Source organism: Danio aesculapii, chromosome 5, assembly GCF_903798145.1.
Source record: "Danio aesculapii chromosome 5, fDanAes4.1, whole genome shotgun sequence".
In the NCBI taxonomy this organism is placed as follows: Eukaryota; Metazoa; Chordata; class Actinopteri; order Cypriniformes; family Danionidae; genus Danio; species Danio aesculapii.
In genome coordinates this window covers 22478728-22498183 of record NC_079439.1, presented here as the reverse complement: position 1 = coordinate 22498183, position 19456 = coordinate 22478728, and the positions used below count along the sequence as shown (strand labels likewise).

At 39.0% G+C, this 19456-nt stretch overlaps 1 protein-coding gene across 1 annotated transcript in view; it reads left to right on the top strand.

Moving 5' to 3' along the window:
* The window catches only part of LOC130229017 (teneurin-1-like), a 323020-nt gene extending 303785 nt beyond the window's left edge, over positions 1 to 19235 (top strand). The window contains 14 exon segments of the mRNA XM_056457598.1: positions 3754 to 4041; positions 8006 to 8047; positions 8050 to 8086; positions 8089 to 8147; positions 8149 to 8180; positions 8182 to 8263; positions 8265 to 8339; positions 8342 to 8372; positions 8375 to 8401; positions 11571 to 12372; positions 12374 to 12789; positions 16685 to 16827; positions 18142 to 18565; positions 18568 to 19235. Coding sequence (XP_056313573.1) covers positions 3754 to 4041; positions 8006 to 8047; positions 8050 to 8086; positions 8089 to 8147; positions 8149 to 8180; positions 8182 to 8263; positions 8265 to 8339; positions 8342 to 8372; positions 8375 to 8401; positions 11571 to 12372; positions 12374 to 12789; positions 16685 to 16827; positions 18142 to 18565; positions 18568 to 18902 — 2793 coding nt within the window. The 3' untranslated portion in view covers positions 18903 to 19235.
* Positions 19236 to 19456: the final 221 nt, after the last annotated feature.

Below are 19456 nucleotides of genomic sequence, written 5' to 3'. Positions count from 1 at the left end.
ATTGCATGATTTCTTTGATACCCTATACTTAAGCTAGCTTTATTTATTTAATTTTGCTCATGCATTTTCTTCTTTAAAAGATGGAGGAAGCTCCAAACACTCAATATTGATTTTGTTCATTTGATGTGTTATTGAAACATACATTTAGAAATGACTTTTTGTCTTGGCCCTCTCCTCATTCAAGCTGTATATACCTAACTATGAATAGCTGCCAATGTGGTTGCAGAGGGAACTGACTTTGCTTTAAGGGACTTTGGTACAGATAGGAGAAACAGACTCACTCTCTCTTAATATGCACCCCAGATACCACATAACAGGCTCCACACAGCCTTATACCCTGCATTTCACACGCTGTTCCAACTTCCCCTTAAAATAAACTCCATAAATCTTTCTGTTCTCTGTTTCATTATCTCTAGACTTCGCCCTTACTCTGTTCAGTTTTACTTTTTGTTTGTGGATTTATTATTAATGTGATTTACTGGCATTATGAGAAAAATACTGTAAATCATAACATATTACAGTAGATTTCCTATTTTTCATATGAATATATAATATGGTTTGTTTTTATTTGATCAAAAATACTAAACTGCTATTTTTTTGTAAACTATTATTACAACTGAAAATAACTGGTAGTTTGTTTTTAATTTAATTTGTAAATTTGATATAACATTAGATTTTGATCAAGTGTTGCAGACTTTGTCGGTAGATTTAGTGACTTTTTTAGAACCCTTTAATGTCTTTATTTTAAAATCATATAGTATTTCTGCTTCTCCTTTGATTTGAATTTAAACTATTTATTTATTATTTATTAATTTTAATACTCTAAATAATAGAGATTTAGTTGCATTCCAGTTTCTGAGTGTATTACATCTGAGAGACTACACTGTCCTAAACTGTAAATACACTGCAATGTATGAATAGTTTTACTGTATTCAAACAACAATAAACCTAATTGAACTGACACTCTCACACACACACACACACACGCACACACACACACACACACACACACACACAGAAGAATGTGATATTGATTAATGGCTGCTAAAACAGTGTTGAAAGCTGTTTTCAATGGAAAATAGTTAAGCTCTGCTTGACATGTCACTAAATGTCACTATTAATGGCATAATTTGCATATTACTAATGTCTTCATGTCCTATTTGTATCTGATTGTATGATGTGTTTAATCAAGTGGTATTTATATATGCACTGAATATGGTTTCTACATAGTCAAGCCCCTAATTGTTCAAACCCCTTGCAAATTCTGACTTTTATTTAACCAGCAAGTTTGTTTGTTTGTTTTTTGAGAAATGACATAGGCTTCTCCCTAAAGATAATAAGACAATGTGTAAGAGGCATCATTATGGAAAAAAATGTATGTAGATACACTACCTGACAAAAGTTGCCTATCCAAGTTTTATGAACAACAAATAATAATTTGACTTCTGGTTGATCATTTGGTATCAGAAGTGGCTTACATGAAAGGCAAAGGCCTCTACGCTTATTTTACCAAAATAAAATATGATCATGCCTAGATTTTTAAATATTTAATTAGGACAGCAAGAGCTGACTTTGCTGAGACAAAGCTCTGTCACTTAACAGAAACAATGCAGAGTATAGAATATAAAGTCATTGTGCAGTGGAAAAAGAATTAACATTGTGTATGACTCCCATGAGCTTGTACGACTGCATCCTTACAATTCTGCAATGACTCAAATAACTTATTAATAAAGTCATCTGGAATGGCAAAGGAAGCGTTCTTGCAGGACTCCCAGAGTCCATCAAGATCCTTTGAATTCATCTTCAATGCCTCCTCTTACATCTTCTTATCTTAGACATGCTCAATAATGTTTATCTGGTGACTGGGCTGGCCAATACTGGAGCATATTGACCTTCTTTGCTTTCAGGAACATTGATGTGGAAGCTGAAGTATGAGAAGGAACGCTATCCTGCTAAAATTTGCCCTCTCCTGTGGTTTGTAATGTAATGGGCAGCACAAATGTCTTGATACCTCAGGCTGTTGATGTTGTCATCCACTTTGCAGATCTCTCACACACCCCCATACTGAATGTAACCCCAAACCATGATTTGTCCTTCACCAAACATGACTGATTTCTGTGAGAATCTTGGGTCTATGCTGGTTCATCAGAAAAATCTACCCTCTGACACTTTTCCAAATTATTACCTGCAATTCAAGTTATTATTTGTTGCTTTTACAGCTGGATTTGACAACAAGACTTTTGTTAGGTAGTGTAAGTGGATGTATGTAAAAACCATATACAGTGTATATATAAATACCACTTTTAATGCATCATACAATCAGCTACAAATAGGACGTTGTGATGTTAGTAAAATGCAAATTGTAATCTAGCGACATTTAGTGACATTTCAAGCACAACTTAACTACTTTCCATTGAAAACAGTTGGAAACACTGTCTTTAGCAGCCATTAATCAATATCGCATTCTTTAGAAATGGGAAATGATATGTCAAGTAAAATGCTACCAATATTTTTATGATATTTTTGTGAAAACAAAAATTAAATTTTCAAGATTCTTTAAAAAACTGTTCAAACAAATATATATTTACAATTTATCTTAGCATCATAAAATGATCACAACATCATAAACCTGTTTTAAAGTTGCACAAACTCAAATGATTGACTGTCAAATAAAACTAAATCTCTGATTAACTGCATTGACACTGAGTCCTAGTAGAAGTAAAAAAGAAAAGTTCTGAAGGTAGACTCATGGTTGAGAAAGACATAAGACAACAATGACGGTTTCTCACTGTCCCTCATTCATTGACAGCTACAGGCAGTGTGCTGCAAGAACGTGTCCTTTAACCTGACCCAATCTTTTTTTACCTGACACTTTTCTTTCACAGTGATGTGGTTTATTCCAAGTTGAAACTTCAACAAGTTGGACATTCTCACAATAGCAGTTGTCTGGAAGTCTGGCACAGTGCAGTGTTATTGTGGCCAAGCATTCATTGTACTCTGTTGTGATACAAGCATGTTTTGCTTGTGTTTGTAATTCGGCTCATTCTCATTAGGCTCACAGAATGACTCTGGTCGCAGGGGGGGGCCATGTGTGTACGTTAGAACAATTAATTGTAAAGCTCAGAACCGGCTCAGCGAGGGGTCTGTTTTCTTTACCCAATTCTCAGCATTGCAGGGTTTTATAATGATACGGGGATCACTGAATTAATGTTATTGGCCTAATTCCACCTTGCATGCGTTATTTGCAGTGTCCCCATTTACTTTTAAGATATTTTTTACTGAATATTGCATGCAAGGTCTCAGTTGGATGTTTTTCCCATTTGCCTAATTTCCAATTTGTTAGTGGACGCCACACCTCGCTGCCGTAAAGGCCAGCCGCTCAATTACTGATTCTAATGTATTCAGACGAATTCTAACAGGCATCTCTGCAGGACATTATCTTTTATGGGAGCAAAGTCTTCCTGGAGGTCTAGACTCTGCGGTCGCCTCTTTTCGGTGGGAGACGGATGAAGCGTTTCATCTGCATAGAGGCGGAATTTGATCTCAGAATCACAGAGTGAAATCTGGAGCTTCAAACTGTTCGAGACCGCTTGTCAATTCATTGATGTATATGCTGAATAACAGCTAGCCTTTCTCCCTCTGTGCCCCTGAGAAAGAAATGTTCTCCTTTTATTGCCAGTTTTATTGCGCACGTTATTTCTGTGTACTCTGAAGTAATAAGATCATAAGTTTTACATTCTTTCTCTCATTCAGGCTCACAACAGGAACGTGTTGTCCATAGACTATAGTCAAGAGAGCCGGGTGGGGAAGATCTACGATGACCATCGCAAGTTTACCCTGCGGGTTCAGTATGACAAGGGCAGGCCTGTGCTCTGGACACCCAGTAAATACAATCAAGTGCGAGTGTCGTACTCTAGTGAAGGCCTGGTCACTGGCATACAGAGGGGAAACTGGACCGAGCGCAGAGACTATGACAATGGACGCATCATCACACGAACCTGGGCTAATGGAAAGATCTGGAGCTACACTTTTCTAGAAAAGGTGTGTACAGTATGTGTGAGAGAAGTGGGGATGTACTTGGTAAATTTTATTAAAAAATTGGATGACAAAAATCACAATGTATTTATGCTTGTTTTTAATTGTATATAGTTAAATATAGTTAAATATATACATAGTTTTAGATTTTTCATGTAATGAAAACTGAATAGTTTATAAATTGTAAAAAAACTAATAAATAATAATTAATAATTAATACAATATTTATTTATTTATTCATTCATTTTAATTCTAGCATTAATTTTATGAGTAGATTTATGACAAATGCACTAATTCTTACCATAATACTATAAAAACCAATTCTTTTTTAAATAAAATAATTTACCCTATTTTTTGCATTGACATGTTTAATTGTAGTGATTTAAATGAACATTCAGTATTTTATAATGTTTTACTGCCCTAGAAAAATACCAATAATTGATAAAAATGAGAATTGCAAATATATGTATTAACATCTGTGTCTGTCTCTCTTTATAATCAGAATCAGAATCAGAATCGGTTTTATTGCCAAGTGTGCTTCACACACACAAGGAATTTGTTTTGGCTACAGAAGCTTCCAGTGTACATAAAGTGACAAGTGACAACACAAAATAATCTGAAAAAATAAAATAATAATAATAAAAAATGATGAACATTAAACAGATGCGGTTAGTGAAGAAACCTGGATGTTGAGTTGTATGTACAGATTGTTATAAATATACAGGTTATAAGGTGCTGTGTACAAGTGCGAATGTAGAAAGTATTGCACATATTTATTGCACAGTAGGGGAATATTTAACTGTTCATAAGGTAGACAGCCTGAGGAAAGAAACTTTTCCTGTGTCTGGCTGTTTTTGTGCTTGGTGCTCTGAAGCGCCGACCAGACGGTAACAGTTCGAACAGGTAGTGTGCTGGGTGTGAGGCGTCCAGAGTGATTTTGCGAGCCCTTTTACTCACTCTGGAAGAGTACAGTTCTTGAAGTGTAGGAAGGGTAGTGCCAGTGATTCGTTCAGCAGTCCGGACTATTCGCTGTAGTCTACGGAGGTCAGTTTTGGCAGCTGAGCCGAACCAGACGGTGATTGAAGTGCAGAGGATGGATTGGATGACAGCTGAGTAGAACTGCACGAGCAGCTCCTGTGGCAGGTTGAACTTCCTCAGCTGACGAAGGAAGTACAGTCTCTGCTGGGCTTTCTTCACAATAGAGTCTATATGAGTGTCCCACTTCAGATCCTGAGAGATGGTGGTGCCCAGGAACCTGAATGACTCTACTGCAGCCACAGTGCTGTTCATGATGGTGAGTGGGGGGAGTGCAGGGGGGTTTCTCCTGAAGTCCACTATCATCTCCACTGTTTTGAGCGTGTTCAGCTCCAGGTTGTTGTATCTGCACCATAACGCCAGCCGCTCCACCTCCTGTCTGTATGCAGACTCGTCACCGTTCTGGATGAGGCCGATAACAGTAGTGTCGTCTGCAAACTTAATGAGTTTGATGGAGGGGTCTTTTGCAGTGCAGTCGTTGGTGTACAGGGAGAAGAGCAGTGGAGAAAGAACATCCCTGGGGGGCACCAGTGCTGATGGTGCGGCTGTCGGATGTTATTTTGCCCATTCTGACTAGCTGCTGTCTATCTGTCAGAAAGCTGGTGATCCATTGACAGACAGAGCTAGGAACAGAGAGCTGGGCCAGTTTGTACTCAAGCAGTGATGGGACGATGGTGTTAAAGGCAGAACTGAAGTCCACAAACAGAATCCTTGCGTAGTTCCCTGGTTTGTCCAGATGTTGTAGGGTATAATGCAGTCCCATGTTGACTGCATCATCCACAGACCGGTTTGCTCTATAGGCGAACTGCAGGGGGTCCAGCAGGGGTCCAGTGATGTCCTTCAGATATGCTAGCACCAGTCTTTCGAATGACTTCATGGCCACAGATGTTAAGGCCACAGGTCTGTAGTCATTGAGTCCTGTGATCTTTGGCTTCTTTGGGATTGGGATGATGGTGGAGCGCTTAAAGCAGGATGGAACTTTGCGCTGTTCCAGTGATCTATTGAAGATATGGGAGAAAATGGAAGCCAGCTGGTCAGCGCAGGTTCTCAGACAGGCTGGTGAGACACCATCTGGCCCTGGTGCTTTCCTTCTCTTCTGTTTACTGAAGATCTGACGCACATTTTCCTCACTGATCTGAAGAGCAGGGGGGGAGAGGAAGATGGCTGGAGGTGTTGATGGCTGTGTAGGGCGATGGTCCGGGCTGTGTTGATGTGGTGTTGATGGCTGTGTAGGGAGATGGTCCGGGCTGTGTTGATGTGGTATTGATGGCCGTGTAGGGCGATGGTCCGGGCTGTGTTGATGTGGTGTTGATGGCTGTGTAGGGAGATGGTCCGGGCGGGTGTGAGGTGTCTGGTCATAGGTGTCAAACCTACAGTAGAACATATTCAGCTCGTTTGCAATATGTCTATTGCTGTCGATACTGGGGGACGGTGTCTTGTAATTAGTGAAATCTTTTAAGCCTCTCCACACTGATGCAGGGTCGTTAGCTGAAAACTGGTTTTGCAGCTTTTTGGCATAGCTTTTCTTAGCCACACCAATCTCCTTTGTCAATGTGTTCCTGGCCCGATTGTACAGGATCCTGTCACCACTCCTGTAAGCATCCTCTTTGGCCTGACGAAGCTGTCTGAGTTTTGGTGTGAACCATGGTTTATCATTGTTAAATGACAAGTAGGTCCTGGTAGGGATGCATAACTCCTCACAGAAACTGATGTATGATGTTACAGTCTCTGTGAGCTCGTCCAGATCTGTGGCTGCAGCTTCAAAAACATCCCAGTCAGTGCATTCAAAACAGGCTTGTAAGACCTGCTCTGTGTCGTTGGTCCATCTCTTGACAGTCCTTAATACTGGCTTAGTAGTTTTAAGTTTTTGCCTGTAAGTTGGTATAAGATGAACCAGGCAGTGATCGGAGAGTCCTAGAGCTGCTCTGGCGACGGAGCGATATGCATCCTTTATTGTGGTGTAGCAATGGTCCAAAATTTTATTGCCTCTGGTGGGGCATGTAATGTGCTGTTTGAATTTAGGCAGCTCATGTGTGAGTTTTGCCTGATTAAAGTCCCCAAGTATGATAAAAGCAGAGTCCGGGTGTTGTTGTTCTGTCTCTGTGATCAGATCAGCCAGCTGTTGCAGCGCAGTACTCACGTGTGCTTGCGGTGGACATGTAAACACAGACGAGAATGAACGAGGAAAACTCTCTTGGTGAATAAAACGGCTTACAGTTATGAAAAGCACTTCCACATCAGGACAGCACATCTTCTTTAACACAGTTACATCCGTACACCACCTTCTGTTGATGTAAAAGCATGTCCCACCACCGCGCGTTTTGCCCGTTGACTCCGTATCGCGATCTGCTCTGTACAGCTGAAGTCCGGTTAGGTTAATGCGCTGTCCGGAATGGCTTCGTTTAGCCAGGTTTCCTTGAAACACAGGACAGCAGAGTTGTTAAAGTTCTTGTTTTGCTATGTGAGCAGAAGTAGTCGTCCTTTTGTTAGGAAGAGAGCGTAGATTCGCCAGGTGAATGCTGGGCAGCGCCGTTCTGAAGCCGCGCTGTCTTAGCCTGATGAGCGCGCCGGCTCGCTTCCCCACGCTTGCGCGTCTTGTAGCGTTTCCACAATGCGGCCTGCTCCGCCGACTACATGTTCCGCAAAACGGCCAACAAAAATCAAAATCCAGTTCTTGATTAATACAATGTGTTTTAATAACCTTCTATTTGGGTACACGATTAAGCCAATCAGAATCCAGTCTGTTTTAAAATAGCACAAGGATTAATCTAGCAGAACAACAAAACCTGCAGCGATGCGTAGCAATAAACAGATCAATATCATTCACATCACTAATATACATATTGTTATGGCCATCTTATAGTTATCATTCCTAATGTGAACGGGCCTTTAGTCTTAATTAATAAGCCTGTTTGTGTCTTCTTCTTCTTCTCAGTCTGTCCAGCTGTTGTTACACAGTCAGCGGCGCTATAATAACGTTCGAAATACGATCAGACAGACTGTCTCCTATCAGTGACCCTCCCAGTATGGTGAGACACAGCTTACAGACCGCTCTATCTGTGGGCTACTACCGAAACAACCTACACACCTCCCGACTCACCCACGTCAGCTTCACGCAGACTACGCTCATGACGGGCGCCTGCTGCAGAGCCTATATCTGGGCACGGGCAGACGGGTCATCTACAAATACAGCCCGCGTGCCCCGGCTGGCTGAGATCCTCTATGACTCAACACTTGTTACCTTCACTTACGACGAGGCGACAGGAAGCCTGTTAAAACCATCCACCTGATGCACGAAGGATTCGTTGCACCATACGCTACAGACAGACAGGTAAAAACAAACACACTGACAAAAAGTCATAGTGAATAAATCTTTCATAACTCTTTTAGTGAATCTTACACCATGTTTTCCAGGAATTTTATCAGTGTAGTTTGATTCATAAACAAATCACTACTGAGATAACTTTTTTAGTAATTATTTGATCACATTGGTAATAGGCTTAGATTGGAGAACACATTAGTAAAGGTCCAATTCTTAGTTGCATGTTCCCCTTGGCATATTTTGCGGTTTATAATGTATATGTTCTGTATTTTACATCCTGTAAAAGCATATTCAACCAAAATGATAATTGTGCAGTCATTTTACCTCACCCTCACGCTTTTATGAGGTCACAGTTAGACTACTGCAATTCACTTTACTGTGGCATTTCAAAATCACAAATTTTCTCACCTTCAGTTGGTCCAAAATGCCGCGGCTAGATTTAGTTTGTAACAGTAGGGAAACATGAACCACATTACCCCACTTCTAACGGCCTCCATTGGCTGATCATCGTATTCAGAATGGATTTTAAAGTGCTTTTACTGGTATTTAAATCCCCTCATAATCTAGCCCCAACCGATCTCTCAGAGCTGTAGCATTTTTACAATCCTGTAAGATCTCTTAGATCAAGTGACTAAAATCGTATTTTAGTTCCTCAGTCTAGACTGAAACGTAGAGGGGACAGAACTTTCTCTGTGACGGGTCCTCGGTTATGAAACACTTTGCCCCTTGAGATTAGAATGGCTCCATCACTATCTATTTTTAAATCACTTCTAAAAAACGTACCTATTTAGCTTGGATTTTCAATATTATTTTAACAACCCTTTCTACTGCTTCTGCTTCATTTTTAAAAACATTCAGTTGTTTCTCTTATTTTTATGTTTTTATATTCTGTCTTTTTATTTCACTTTGTCTCATGTACAGCACTTTGGTCAGTCATGTGACTGTTTTTAAATGTGCTTTATAAATAAATGAACTTGAACTTTATTCACCCTTGACTTGTTCCAAATCAGTTAAGAGTTTTGTTTTTCTGTTGAACCCAAAAGAAGATATTTTGAAAAATGTTAGTATTAATGGCATTTGTTTTCCCTGCTATGCAAGTCAGTGATTACAGGTTTCCAACATTCTTCAAAATATCTTTTTTCATACTAGTTTGGAAGTCAAGGGTGAGTAAATGATGCCAGAATTTTTAGGTGAGCTTTCACTTTATCAATACCTCATATTAAAAACGTAGTCACTATAACAAATATCTTACTAGCTACTATTAAGTACTAAATTGCATTTATTGAGACAACATTGTAAAATAAAATAAAAATAAATAAGTTATTAGTGAATATGTGCTCTGCATACTAAAGCTTTACTTTACATTTTCCAACATTATACTTCTTTCTTAAAGGAAAAACATGACAATTCTGTATTCACTTACTTACCTTTTACTAGTTCCTAGCCCATTAATTTCTAATTTTCTGCTGCATAGTATGTTTTATACTATGGATATAAATAATTACTGGTTTAGCGCATTCTTCCAAATATCATCTTCTGTGTTAAAGAGAAAAAAAGAAACTCAAAGAGGTTTGGAACCACTTGAGGGCGAGTGAAAAAGTTCATTTTCATTGTTGGATGAACCACTCCTTTAGAGGGTGACACGGTGGCTCAGTGGTTAGCACTGTCGCCTCACAGCAAGAAGGTCACTGGTTCAAGTCCCGGCTGGGCCAGTTGGCATTTCTGTGTGGAGTTGTTCTCCCTGTGTTGGCATGGGCGGATTTAACCAATAAGCAAGGTAAGAAGCCACTTAGGGCCCCAGGAAATCTGAGGACCGCCAAATAAATACTTACTATAAATTATATATAACATTGTTTTCTGTCATATTTTGTAAGGTGAGGGTCTAAAAATAGTTTTTTGAATGTAATTATTACATCTGCGCAAATGTGTCCCCCACCTTCAATCATGGATCAGTTCAGCAGTCAAATCAGTAAAGATTTAGTTTTAAAAACGAAATAATACATTTATTATGTTTAGTTGTAGATTCAACTTAAGAAAACACAGTTTCAAAAGTTTTACAAAGTGCTTTACATGTTATTATTACTGTGCATAAAGATAAAATGCAGAAAACAAGATCGAATAATATAAGAAAAAAAACAACAAAATAATAATAATAATAATAAAAAATTAAAATACAGAAGGTTCATTTTAGAACATTTGGGCACCTTGGCTGGAATTGCTTAGGGCCCCAAAATACCTAAATCCACCCCTGGGCATGGGTTTCCTCCGGGTGCTCCGGTTTCCCCCACAGTCCAAACACATGTGCTATAGGTGAATTGGATGAACTAAATTGGCTGTGTGTGTGAATGCGAGAGTATATGGGTGTTTCCCAGAACTGCATCGGCATGAAGGGCATCCGCTGCATAAAGCATACTGTAGTTCTGGAATGGTTGACGGTTCATTCTGCTGTGGCAACCCCTGATAAATACGGGACTAAGCCGAAGGAAAATGAACAAATAAATGAATATTCCTTTAGAGGAGTTATTAATGAATGCTTTTGATTCTTTTATAAGCATGCTGTAATTATTTTTGCTGTATAGTCTAGTAAAAGTGGTTTATATTTAATACGGTGCCATTTTTGGTTAATCCAGTGAATAAAATAGATTGACATACACTAATAGTCAGCCGCAGTGTAAATGGTATAGCAAAATCTCTTCCCCTGACACATTTTTGCCAACACATTATATTGACTGTCATCCAAATCAGCCCTAATTGACAGAAGAGTCAGACGAGCTGATTCTTTCACATATTTATCAAATTCCTGTAGCCATGAACCAGGAGAAATGCTTAGATCAATTAGCAGAGAGACAGGTGCACCGTGGCATCTTTGCACAAATAAACGGGTGAGGTGATAATCCTGTGAGACAGAGAGACGAGTAAGACGAGCGAGCGGTCAGACAGGTAAACAGGTTATACTCTTCCACCAATAAACATACAGGCTGACATTTAATCTTCCTTTTGTCACTTGGCTTGCACTCCCCTCCTGCTTGGCTGATCTAAAAGCGCTTTGAATCGCAATCAGCCATCTGACAGTGGCGGAGTTCATCCTATCTCACACTGTGGCGAAGCTGACTCATGTTTTACCTCACCTCTGTCTGGCTCTCTGCTAACTTCTTTCCACTCTGTTTCTCGCATTCAGGTCCTCTGGTGAGTAGACAAATATACCGTTTCAGCGAAGAAGGATTGGTTAACGCTCGCTTTGACTACAGCTACAACAACTTCAGGGTCACCAGCATGCAAGCCATGATCAACGAAACACCTCTTCCCATTGACCTCTACCGATATGTGGACGTGTCCGGACGTATCGAGCAATTTGGGAAGTTCAGCGTCATCAACTACGACTTGAACCAGGTCATCACCACACATGCCATGAAGCACACTAAAATCTTCAATCCCAATGGGCAAGTGATCGAGGTTCAGTATGAGATTCTGAAGTCTATCGCGTACTGGATGACGCTGCAGTATGACAGCATGGGGCGCGTCACAAACTGCGATATTCGTATTGGTGTGGATAGCAACATCACACGGTACGCATATGAGTATGACGCTGATGGCCAATTGCAGACGGTTGCCATTAATGACCGTCCACAGTGGCGTTACAGCTATGACCTGAATGGAAACATTAATTTACTGAGTCACGGCAACAGTGCGCGATTGACACCATTGCGTTACGATCTTCGAGATCGAATCACTCGGCTTGGAGAGATCCAGTATCGCACTGATGAGGATGGGTTCTTGCGTCTTCGTGGCAACTTACTCTTTGATTACGGTTCGAATGGACTGCTTATGGGTGCCTATGATCGGGACAGTGAACAGAGAGTGTGGTACCGTTACGATGGGCTCGGGAGGAGAGTGGCCAGTCGTTCTAGTGACGGAGCACAGCTGCAGTTCTTCTATGCTGATCTAATGGAACCAACGAGGGTGACGCACCTTTACAACCACCAGCGCAGAGATCACCTCACTCTATTATGACCTTCAGGGACATCTCATCGCGATGGAAATGAGCAGTGGCGAGGAATTCTACATAGCATGTGACAATGCTGGAACTCCACTTGCGGTTTTCAGTAGCCGTGGCCATGTGGTGAAGGAAGTTCGGTACACACCGTATGGAGATGTTTACAGAGACTCCAATCCTACCTTTTCTCTGATCTTCGGATTTCAGGGCGGCCTCTATGACCCTTTCACGCGGCTGGTGCATCTCGGGCGGCGTGACTATGATGTCGTAGCTGGCAGATGGACGACGCCTAATCATGAATTGTGGGCGGAGTTGAGTGTCAATCCCAAGCCATTTAATCTATATGCGTTTAAGAACAACTACCCTCTGGGACACCTACAGGATATAACCAAGTTTACAACAGGTGAGACTGATTTGTGACCTAAAGTGACCTGTAGCCCAGTGTTTGATGTAGGGCTGCATGATATTGGAAAAATCTGAAATTGCAATATTTTATTTTTCTTTGATAAATATTGCGATGTGAAGACAGTTTCACAAGATGGTTTGAATAGCTCTATTTGGCCTTTTTCTGGAGAGTCTTTCTGTATTCAGGTAGAGAACTTGAATAATCACTATTACTTTGTCTCATTTCTAGTTAAAATATTCTTAGATCAAGTAAAAGTATTGTTTTGTTTTCACCTTAAGTCAAAATTGAAAGTTTTTCCTTAAAACAAGCAAATTGATCTGTCTATGGGAGAAGTAAAATAATCTTGTTTTTGCTTTGAAATGTTGATATTTGGACTAGAAACAAGACTCAAATTCTAAGTAAGAAAAACATTTTTCTTGCGTAAATAATTAAATACAATTAATCTTTGTTACACCTCCAAACATCATCATTTTTTGTGCCCAAATGTTCAAAACTGTCTCGGAATGCTCAGGCCTTAAAAACACATGCAAATGATACAATTTTTCTCTATTATCGATAAACTTGGCAGTGACTCTGTGTTCTGTAACTCCTGGGGCCTGTTTTAGTAAGGAGGTTCAACCAACTCGTAGTTTACATGAGCTCTGATCTGAGTTAGGTCAATCAAGTCTGAGTAGACTAATGCCGCGGTCACATTAGAGTTTGAGATTGTGAAATTCTATGGTACGGCGCTGAAAAGTGGCGGGATTAAACAAGATGATTAGACATTAAAAAAAAGCGAAGGATTGGTCCATATTTTACATTTCTGTCCAGAGAGGTCATGTTTTGATCTTTAATTGGTCTCATGCAATTACATGATGCGATTTCATAGGTCAGAGTTGAACTTTCCAACGCAGTAAACTGTGAAACTTGTCGCATGAGCTTGCGTTTCCGGTCTGACGCATTCGCGTGCATATGAATGTAAGTCTATAGGGAGAAAAGTCCAGTGTGACCACAGCTTTATTCATAGTTTAGCACGCACACTGCGACTATTAAAAGGCATTATCAATGGAGCGCAACATCTGGAAAAAAAAAAAAGAGTATTTTTTTTCTCAGCTGAATTAGTGCTCATCAAAAGTTATAGCAAATATGACCATATATATATATATATATATATATATATATATATATATATATATATATATATATATATATATATATATATATATATAATATTATTATTAATTATTGTTATTTTTTTTTTATCTTCAGAAAAAGCAACACCACTGCATCGGTATAATAAAAAATAGTAATGTCATGTTGACGTTTATTGACTTTTCACTTGAAAAAGTGGGAATTAGCCGTAATTTTGAAGTTATTTCAGATGTAATTGCATTAAATTGCATAAACAGGCTACTGCATAGTTTCTACAACAAATTTGACGAAACAAGAATGCATATAACCTTAACTCAATTTCTGTGGAAATGTTTAATTTAAGGATCTCTCTTTACTTACGTAGATCGTTAGTTTTACGTTAGTTTAAGATAAAATTTCTAAAATTGAGTTTGAATTAATATCAAAGCTAAAACTTAAACTATGTATGGATCTAATTTACAATGTTTCCAAAAGAGGACAAGCCATTCTCGTAACTTTGTTCTTGTGTGACTGAAATGTGGGCAATTAATGACTAAAGCTAAGGAGAAAATACGATTCCGTCTTTAAAAACGAGGAGGAGACCGACAAAACTCAGAGTTATTAGAATAAAACCTGCTCCTTGCCAGGTAAGGTTAACAGAGTAAGTTACCCCGGTAATTTACTCTGAGTAAAGTTACCTCTCTTTCAGAAACAGACTTGACTTACCATGCTTTCTCGAGTTTGACGAACCTGCCATTTTGAAACGGAAAATCCAGAATTTCTTCCTTTTCAGGGTTAACATACTCTGAGTTTTCACTTAACCTCCTTTCTGAAACGGGGCTCTGGTCAACTACAGTTCAGACTCAACACTGCATATCTTGCAATGGGACTATTGCGGATATTAGGATATCGATGCTGAAACGATATATTGTGCAGCCCTAGTTCAATGTTATTAAAATCTTTTTTTTCAGTTTTTCCCATTTACATTTAAAACCAATTTTACAACAGCTGAGAGGTAATGAAGTAACATATATCTCCATGATGTTATTTGTATCAATTGTGTTTAATTTTTTATTTAATTTTAGCTTACCAAATTCGTTTTTGTTCCATTTTAATTTATAATCATTTCTCAGGTGAGTGAATTTCTCTTAACTAATAGTGACCTACAGTATATAACCTATATATGATAGTTATATATAGTGACATATATTAATATTTATTTATTACATTTTATTTTTTCCCATTTTTTTTATTTTGTTGAACTCCCATTTTAGTAGTTCTACATTAATTGTGATCTAATTGTAATTAAACACATGTCCAGTTGAATATGAATTTGAATATTTTTCTGAATTTATGTTTCCCCTATCATTATTTAATTGATTGTCAGCACTAATTTTGACGTAATCATCCATGACATTTCACATTATGAATAAAATTCAGTTTTTATGACTGGATTGCCGTGTTTTCACTGTCAGAAATAACAGGGCCCCATTGACCTTGAATGTACTTGGTACTCAAACTAAGCTAAAGCAATCTTCACTAATAAAGTAATCTTCAGGGAAGCCTTTCCCTGACAGGCTGTGCACATGGTGTGTCCAGTTGTATCAGATTCACTTGTACATTGTGTAGAAATTAGAAGCAGAGGTGATAGCCAGTCAGGTGAAACAAATGTCAAGCGTGTGGTTTGGCTTTGTGAGCTGTGATTGTGCCTTTATGCCAGTGACATTTCCCTAAGGAGAAATGAACAGCCGAAAAATAGCACATGGCAGAGCTGAGATTCATTAGGTAGAGCCAAAGCAACTTGCTGCAGATTAATTACTATGACAGCCTCCCTCAAGCTAACTAGGGTCAAGTGTCTTGCTTGAGGCTACACTGGCATTAGAACAAGATCTCCATAACCCCGGGTGAACTCCGTTTTAGAGTTGCCCTCCTATTTTTAACTATTAACTATCCTGATGTACAGTTGAAATCAGGATTATTAGCCCCCTTTAAATTTTTTTTTCTTTTTTAAATATTTCCCAAATGATGTTAACATGATGTTAACAGAGCAAGGAAATTTTCACAGTATGTCTGATAATTTTTTTCTTCTAGAGAAAGTCTTTTTGTTTTATTTTGGCTAGAATAAAAGCAGTTTTAATGTTTTTAAACTTATTTTAAGGTCAAAATTATTAGCCCCTTATATATTTTTTTTCGATAGTCTACAGAACAAACTATTGTTATACAATAACTTGCCTAATTACCCTAACCTGCCTAGTTAACTAATTAACCTAGTTAAACCTTTAATTGTCACTTTAAGCTGTGTAGAAGTGTCTTGAAAATTATCTAGAAAAAATATTATTTACTGTCATCATGGCAAAGATAAAATAAATCAGTTATTAGAAAGAGTTATAAAAACTATTATGTTTAGAAACATGTTAAATAAATCTTCTATCCATTAAACAGAAATTGGGGAAAAAATAAACAGGGCTAATAATTGAGGGGTTTATTAATTCTGACTTAACTGTATATCCAGAACAAAAAGATTGTTTCATTTTTGTAAACATTTAATATTTGGACAGTCCTGAGACAAAATACAGTTTGAATGCAGTCATAAAGATCAGATACAAGATACAAGTCGTGAGATCAGATACAAGTTGACACTTTCAAAAGACTATTTTTGTATTTTGTGCTTCTACATGAGCAAACAGTTTCTTTGAAATCTGTAAACCATCTAAGAAAGTAACCTTTCAATTGAAGGCTTTCTTTGTGAACCTGACCAAATATTTTCCATCTGTCTGTGCAGATATCAGTAGCTGGCTGCAGCTCTTTGGGTTCCAGCTTCATAATGTGGTTCCAGGTTTCCCCAAACCAAAAGTGGAGAACACCGAGCAAACATATGAGATGATGGCCACACAGATCCGCACACAAACCTGGGACACCAGCAAGGTGAGATGAGGTTTTTCCACAGAACAGCAATCCTCACCATCAGAAGTCGTCTAGTTAGTCTAGTCTTAAAGGAACATTTAAGACTAGTGTTGACAACAATAATCATGTTGGTTCGTAACTTACTTCCCTGGGAAAATAAAGACCCACCGGAAAGAACCTACTGTATATAAACATATATGTTTTAATATGATTTTGATATAGGTTTTTGATATGTGACGTATACAATTGGCCGTTTTCCTATGTGGTGTAAAGTAACAAATTACAAATACTCAAACTACTGTAATTGAGGGGTTTTTATCAGGAACTGTAATTTACTAAGTAGTTTTAAAAATACCTACTTTTACTTTCCCTTGGTACATTTTAGTGCAGTATCAGTACTTTTACTGCACCTACTTCCTTCATCCTGCAGTCACTATTTTTTCTTGTCTATGGGGATTCGAAAATTCAGTCCTGTGATTCCTGTCCAATTAAATCGCACATAGAAGGTAAATCTCACTCAAGACATGGGTGATTTATATATGCAGCAAACTGTTTGGAAGCATTAAAAGTGTCTAAGAAGAAGTCCAAAATCTTTACACGGGTTTTGGTTACCATAACTGACAAAAAAATATCAGTATTTAATGTCAATATGACGTTGGTTTAAGATGTTGGCATCACAATCTAAATCTAACCTAATATTAACATCTTATGACATGTGCCTGCTGGGCAATAACTAAATTTACTACAGAATGTTACGTTTACACACATCCACAAATTACATGTAAACACATCAGCTTTTTACAGCATCTACTTTTTTACTCATACTTTGAGTAATAAATACAACAGATACTTTTACTCTACTTGCACTACATTTTTTAGGCAAGTAATGGTACTTTTACTTCAGTATGACTTTTCAATACACTTTCCACCGCTGATTATAATATAGGAAAACAGCCAATTTTATATATGTCACATATATTAAAAACCTTTATTAAAACATATATGTTTATATAGGTTCTTTCCGTGTGAGAAAAATGTTAATAAGCAATTGAGGTATCATGTTCCAACATGACCAAAAAGTACAATAAAGTATGTTAAGTGTATTTTGTTGTATTAAGAGTATATTAAGCTGTATTTCAGGCATCATCTTTAGCTCATTCTGTGGTGTTTGATTTGAATATTTAAGTCAAGTGTTTTCAGAGAAACAATTCACAGAACTTATTTTACTGCAGTCTAACTCCGTGACTCAATCCAGTCACATGACTTGATATTTAGAGTTAGAGTTCAGGCACCAATCAAACATTATCTGTTTCCTAACATTTCCTCCCACCTCAGATTGTGCTCGGCATCCAGTGTGACCTTCAGAAGAACTTGAAAAACTTCATTTCATTGGATCGCCTCCCCATGACACCAGCCAATGGGAAAATCGGAGGCCGACAAGGCCGCAGGCCAATTTTCTCTGCTCTATCTTCAATTTTTGGCAAAGGTGTGAAATTCGCTATTCGTGATGGAGTGGTGGCGACAGAGATCATCGGTGTGGCGAGCGAGGATAGCCGCCGTGTGGCAGCAGTACTGAACGGTGCCATATACCTGCGTGGCCTTCATTTCACAGTAGAAGGCCGTGACACTCACTATTTCACCAAGGCTGGCCCTCTGGAGGCAGATCTGGGAGTGGCAGGAGGCGGAGCTGGAGGCGGAGTTAGAGTATTGGAGAATGGCGTAAACGTCTCAGTGTCCCAAATCAGCGCTATGGTTGGAGGGAAATGCGGCGTTTTGCTGACATTGTGCTTCAGCAGGGAGCGCTTAGCTTTAACATACGATACGGAGCATCACCGGAGGAAGAGCGCACGCGTGTGCTGGATGCAGCGCGAATACGAGCTGTGCAGGGGGCGTGGCTGCGGGAGCAGAAGAGGGTCCTTGAGGGGGATGGTGGAAGTTTGGCATGGACTGATAAGGAAAAGGATGAGCTCATCGCAGAGGGCCGAGTCTCAGGGTATGATGGCTTTTACGCTCTGCCTGTTGAACAACACCCTGAGCTAGCAGACAGCCCCTTCAACATTCACCTGATCAGACATGTGGAAACTGGTCGCAGGTAACAGCGGCACATCAGCACACCTCCACACGCCCACACACCCCTTTATACACCCGGAGCTACAACATATCTCTTCAGCTTTTTCTAGAACCCCAACCAAACAAAGCGAGAAAGACTCTATTGCCTTTAAAATGTGACAAATGATGGTATTGTTTTTCATTTTGCATTTGTTGATGCACTCTTAGCAAGTTCAGATTCCTGTTTTTTTTTAGATTTAGTTTGGTCGATTTCGTTGGAAGTCTTTCTTGTTTTACAGTGGCTTAACCGTTCTTACTACAGAACAAGCCTTGCTTGCCAATCTGAGGACACAGAGAACACTGATCTGTGACAGTTCTAGACATGCATTAAGGAGTCTTCATCTCTACACTGCTGATTCTCTCACTTGAGCGTGTACAGTAATCATACGACTTAATGGGAATGTTGAGTCAAACTGGTAATGGCATTAAATCTTGCAAACCTGAGGGGCTTTCTTGAGTGCTCTGTTGAATGTTTCTTTCCAAATTGTCAGCATTCTGGGATTTACGTAGAAGGCTTTCAGAGCCCTCGCAGTTCAAATGA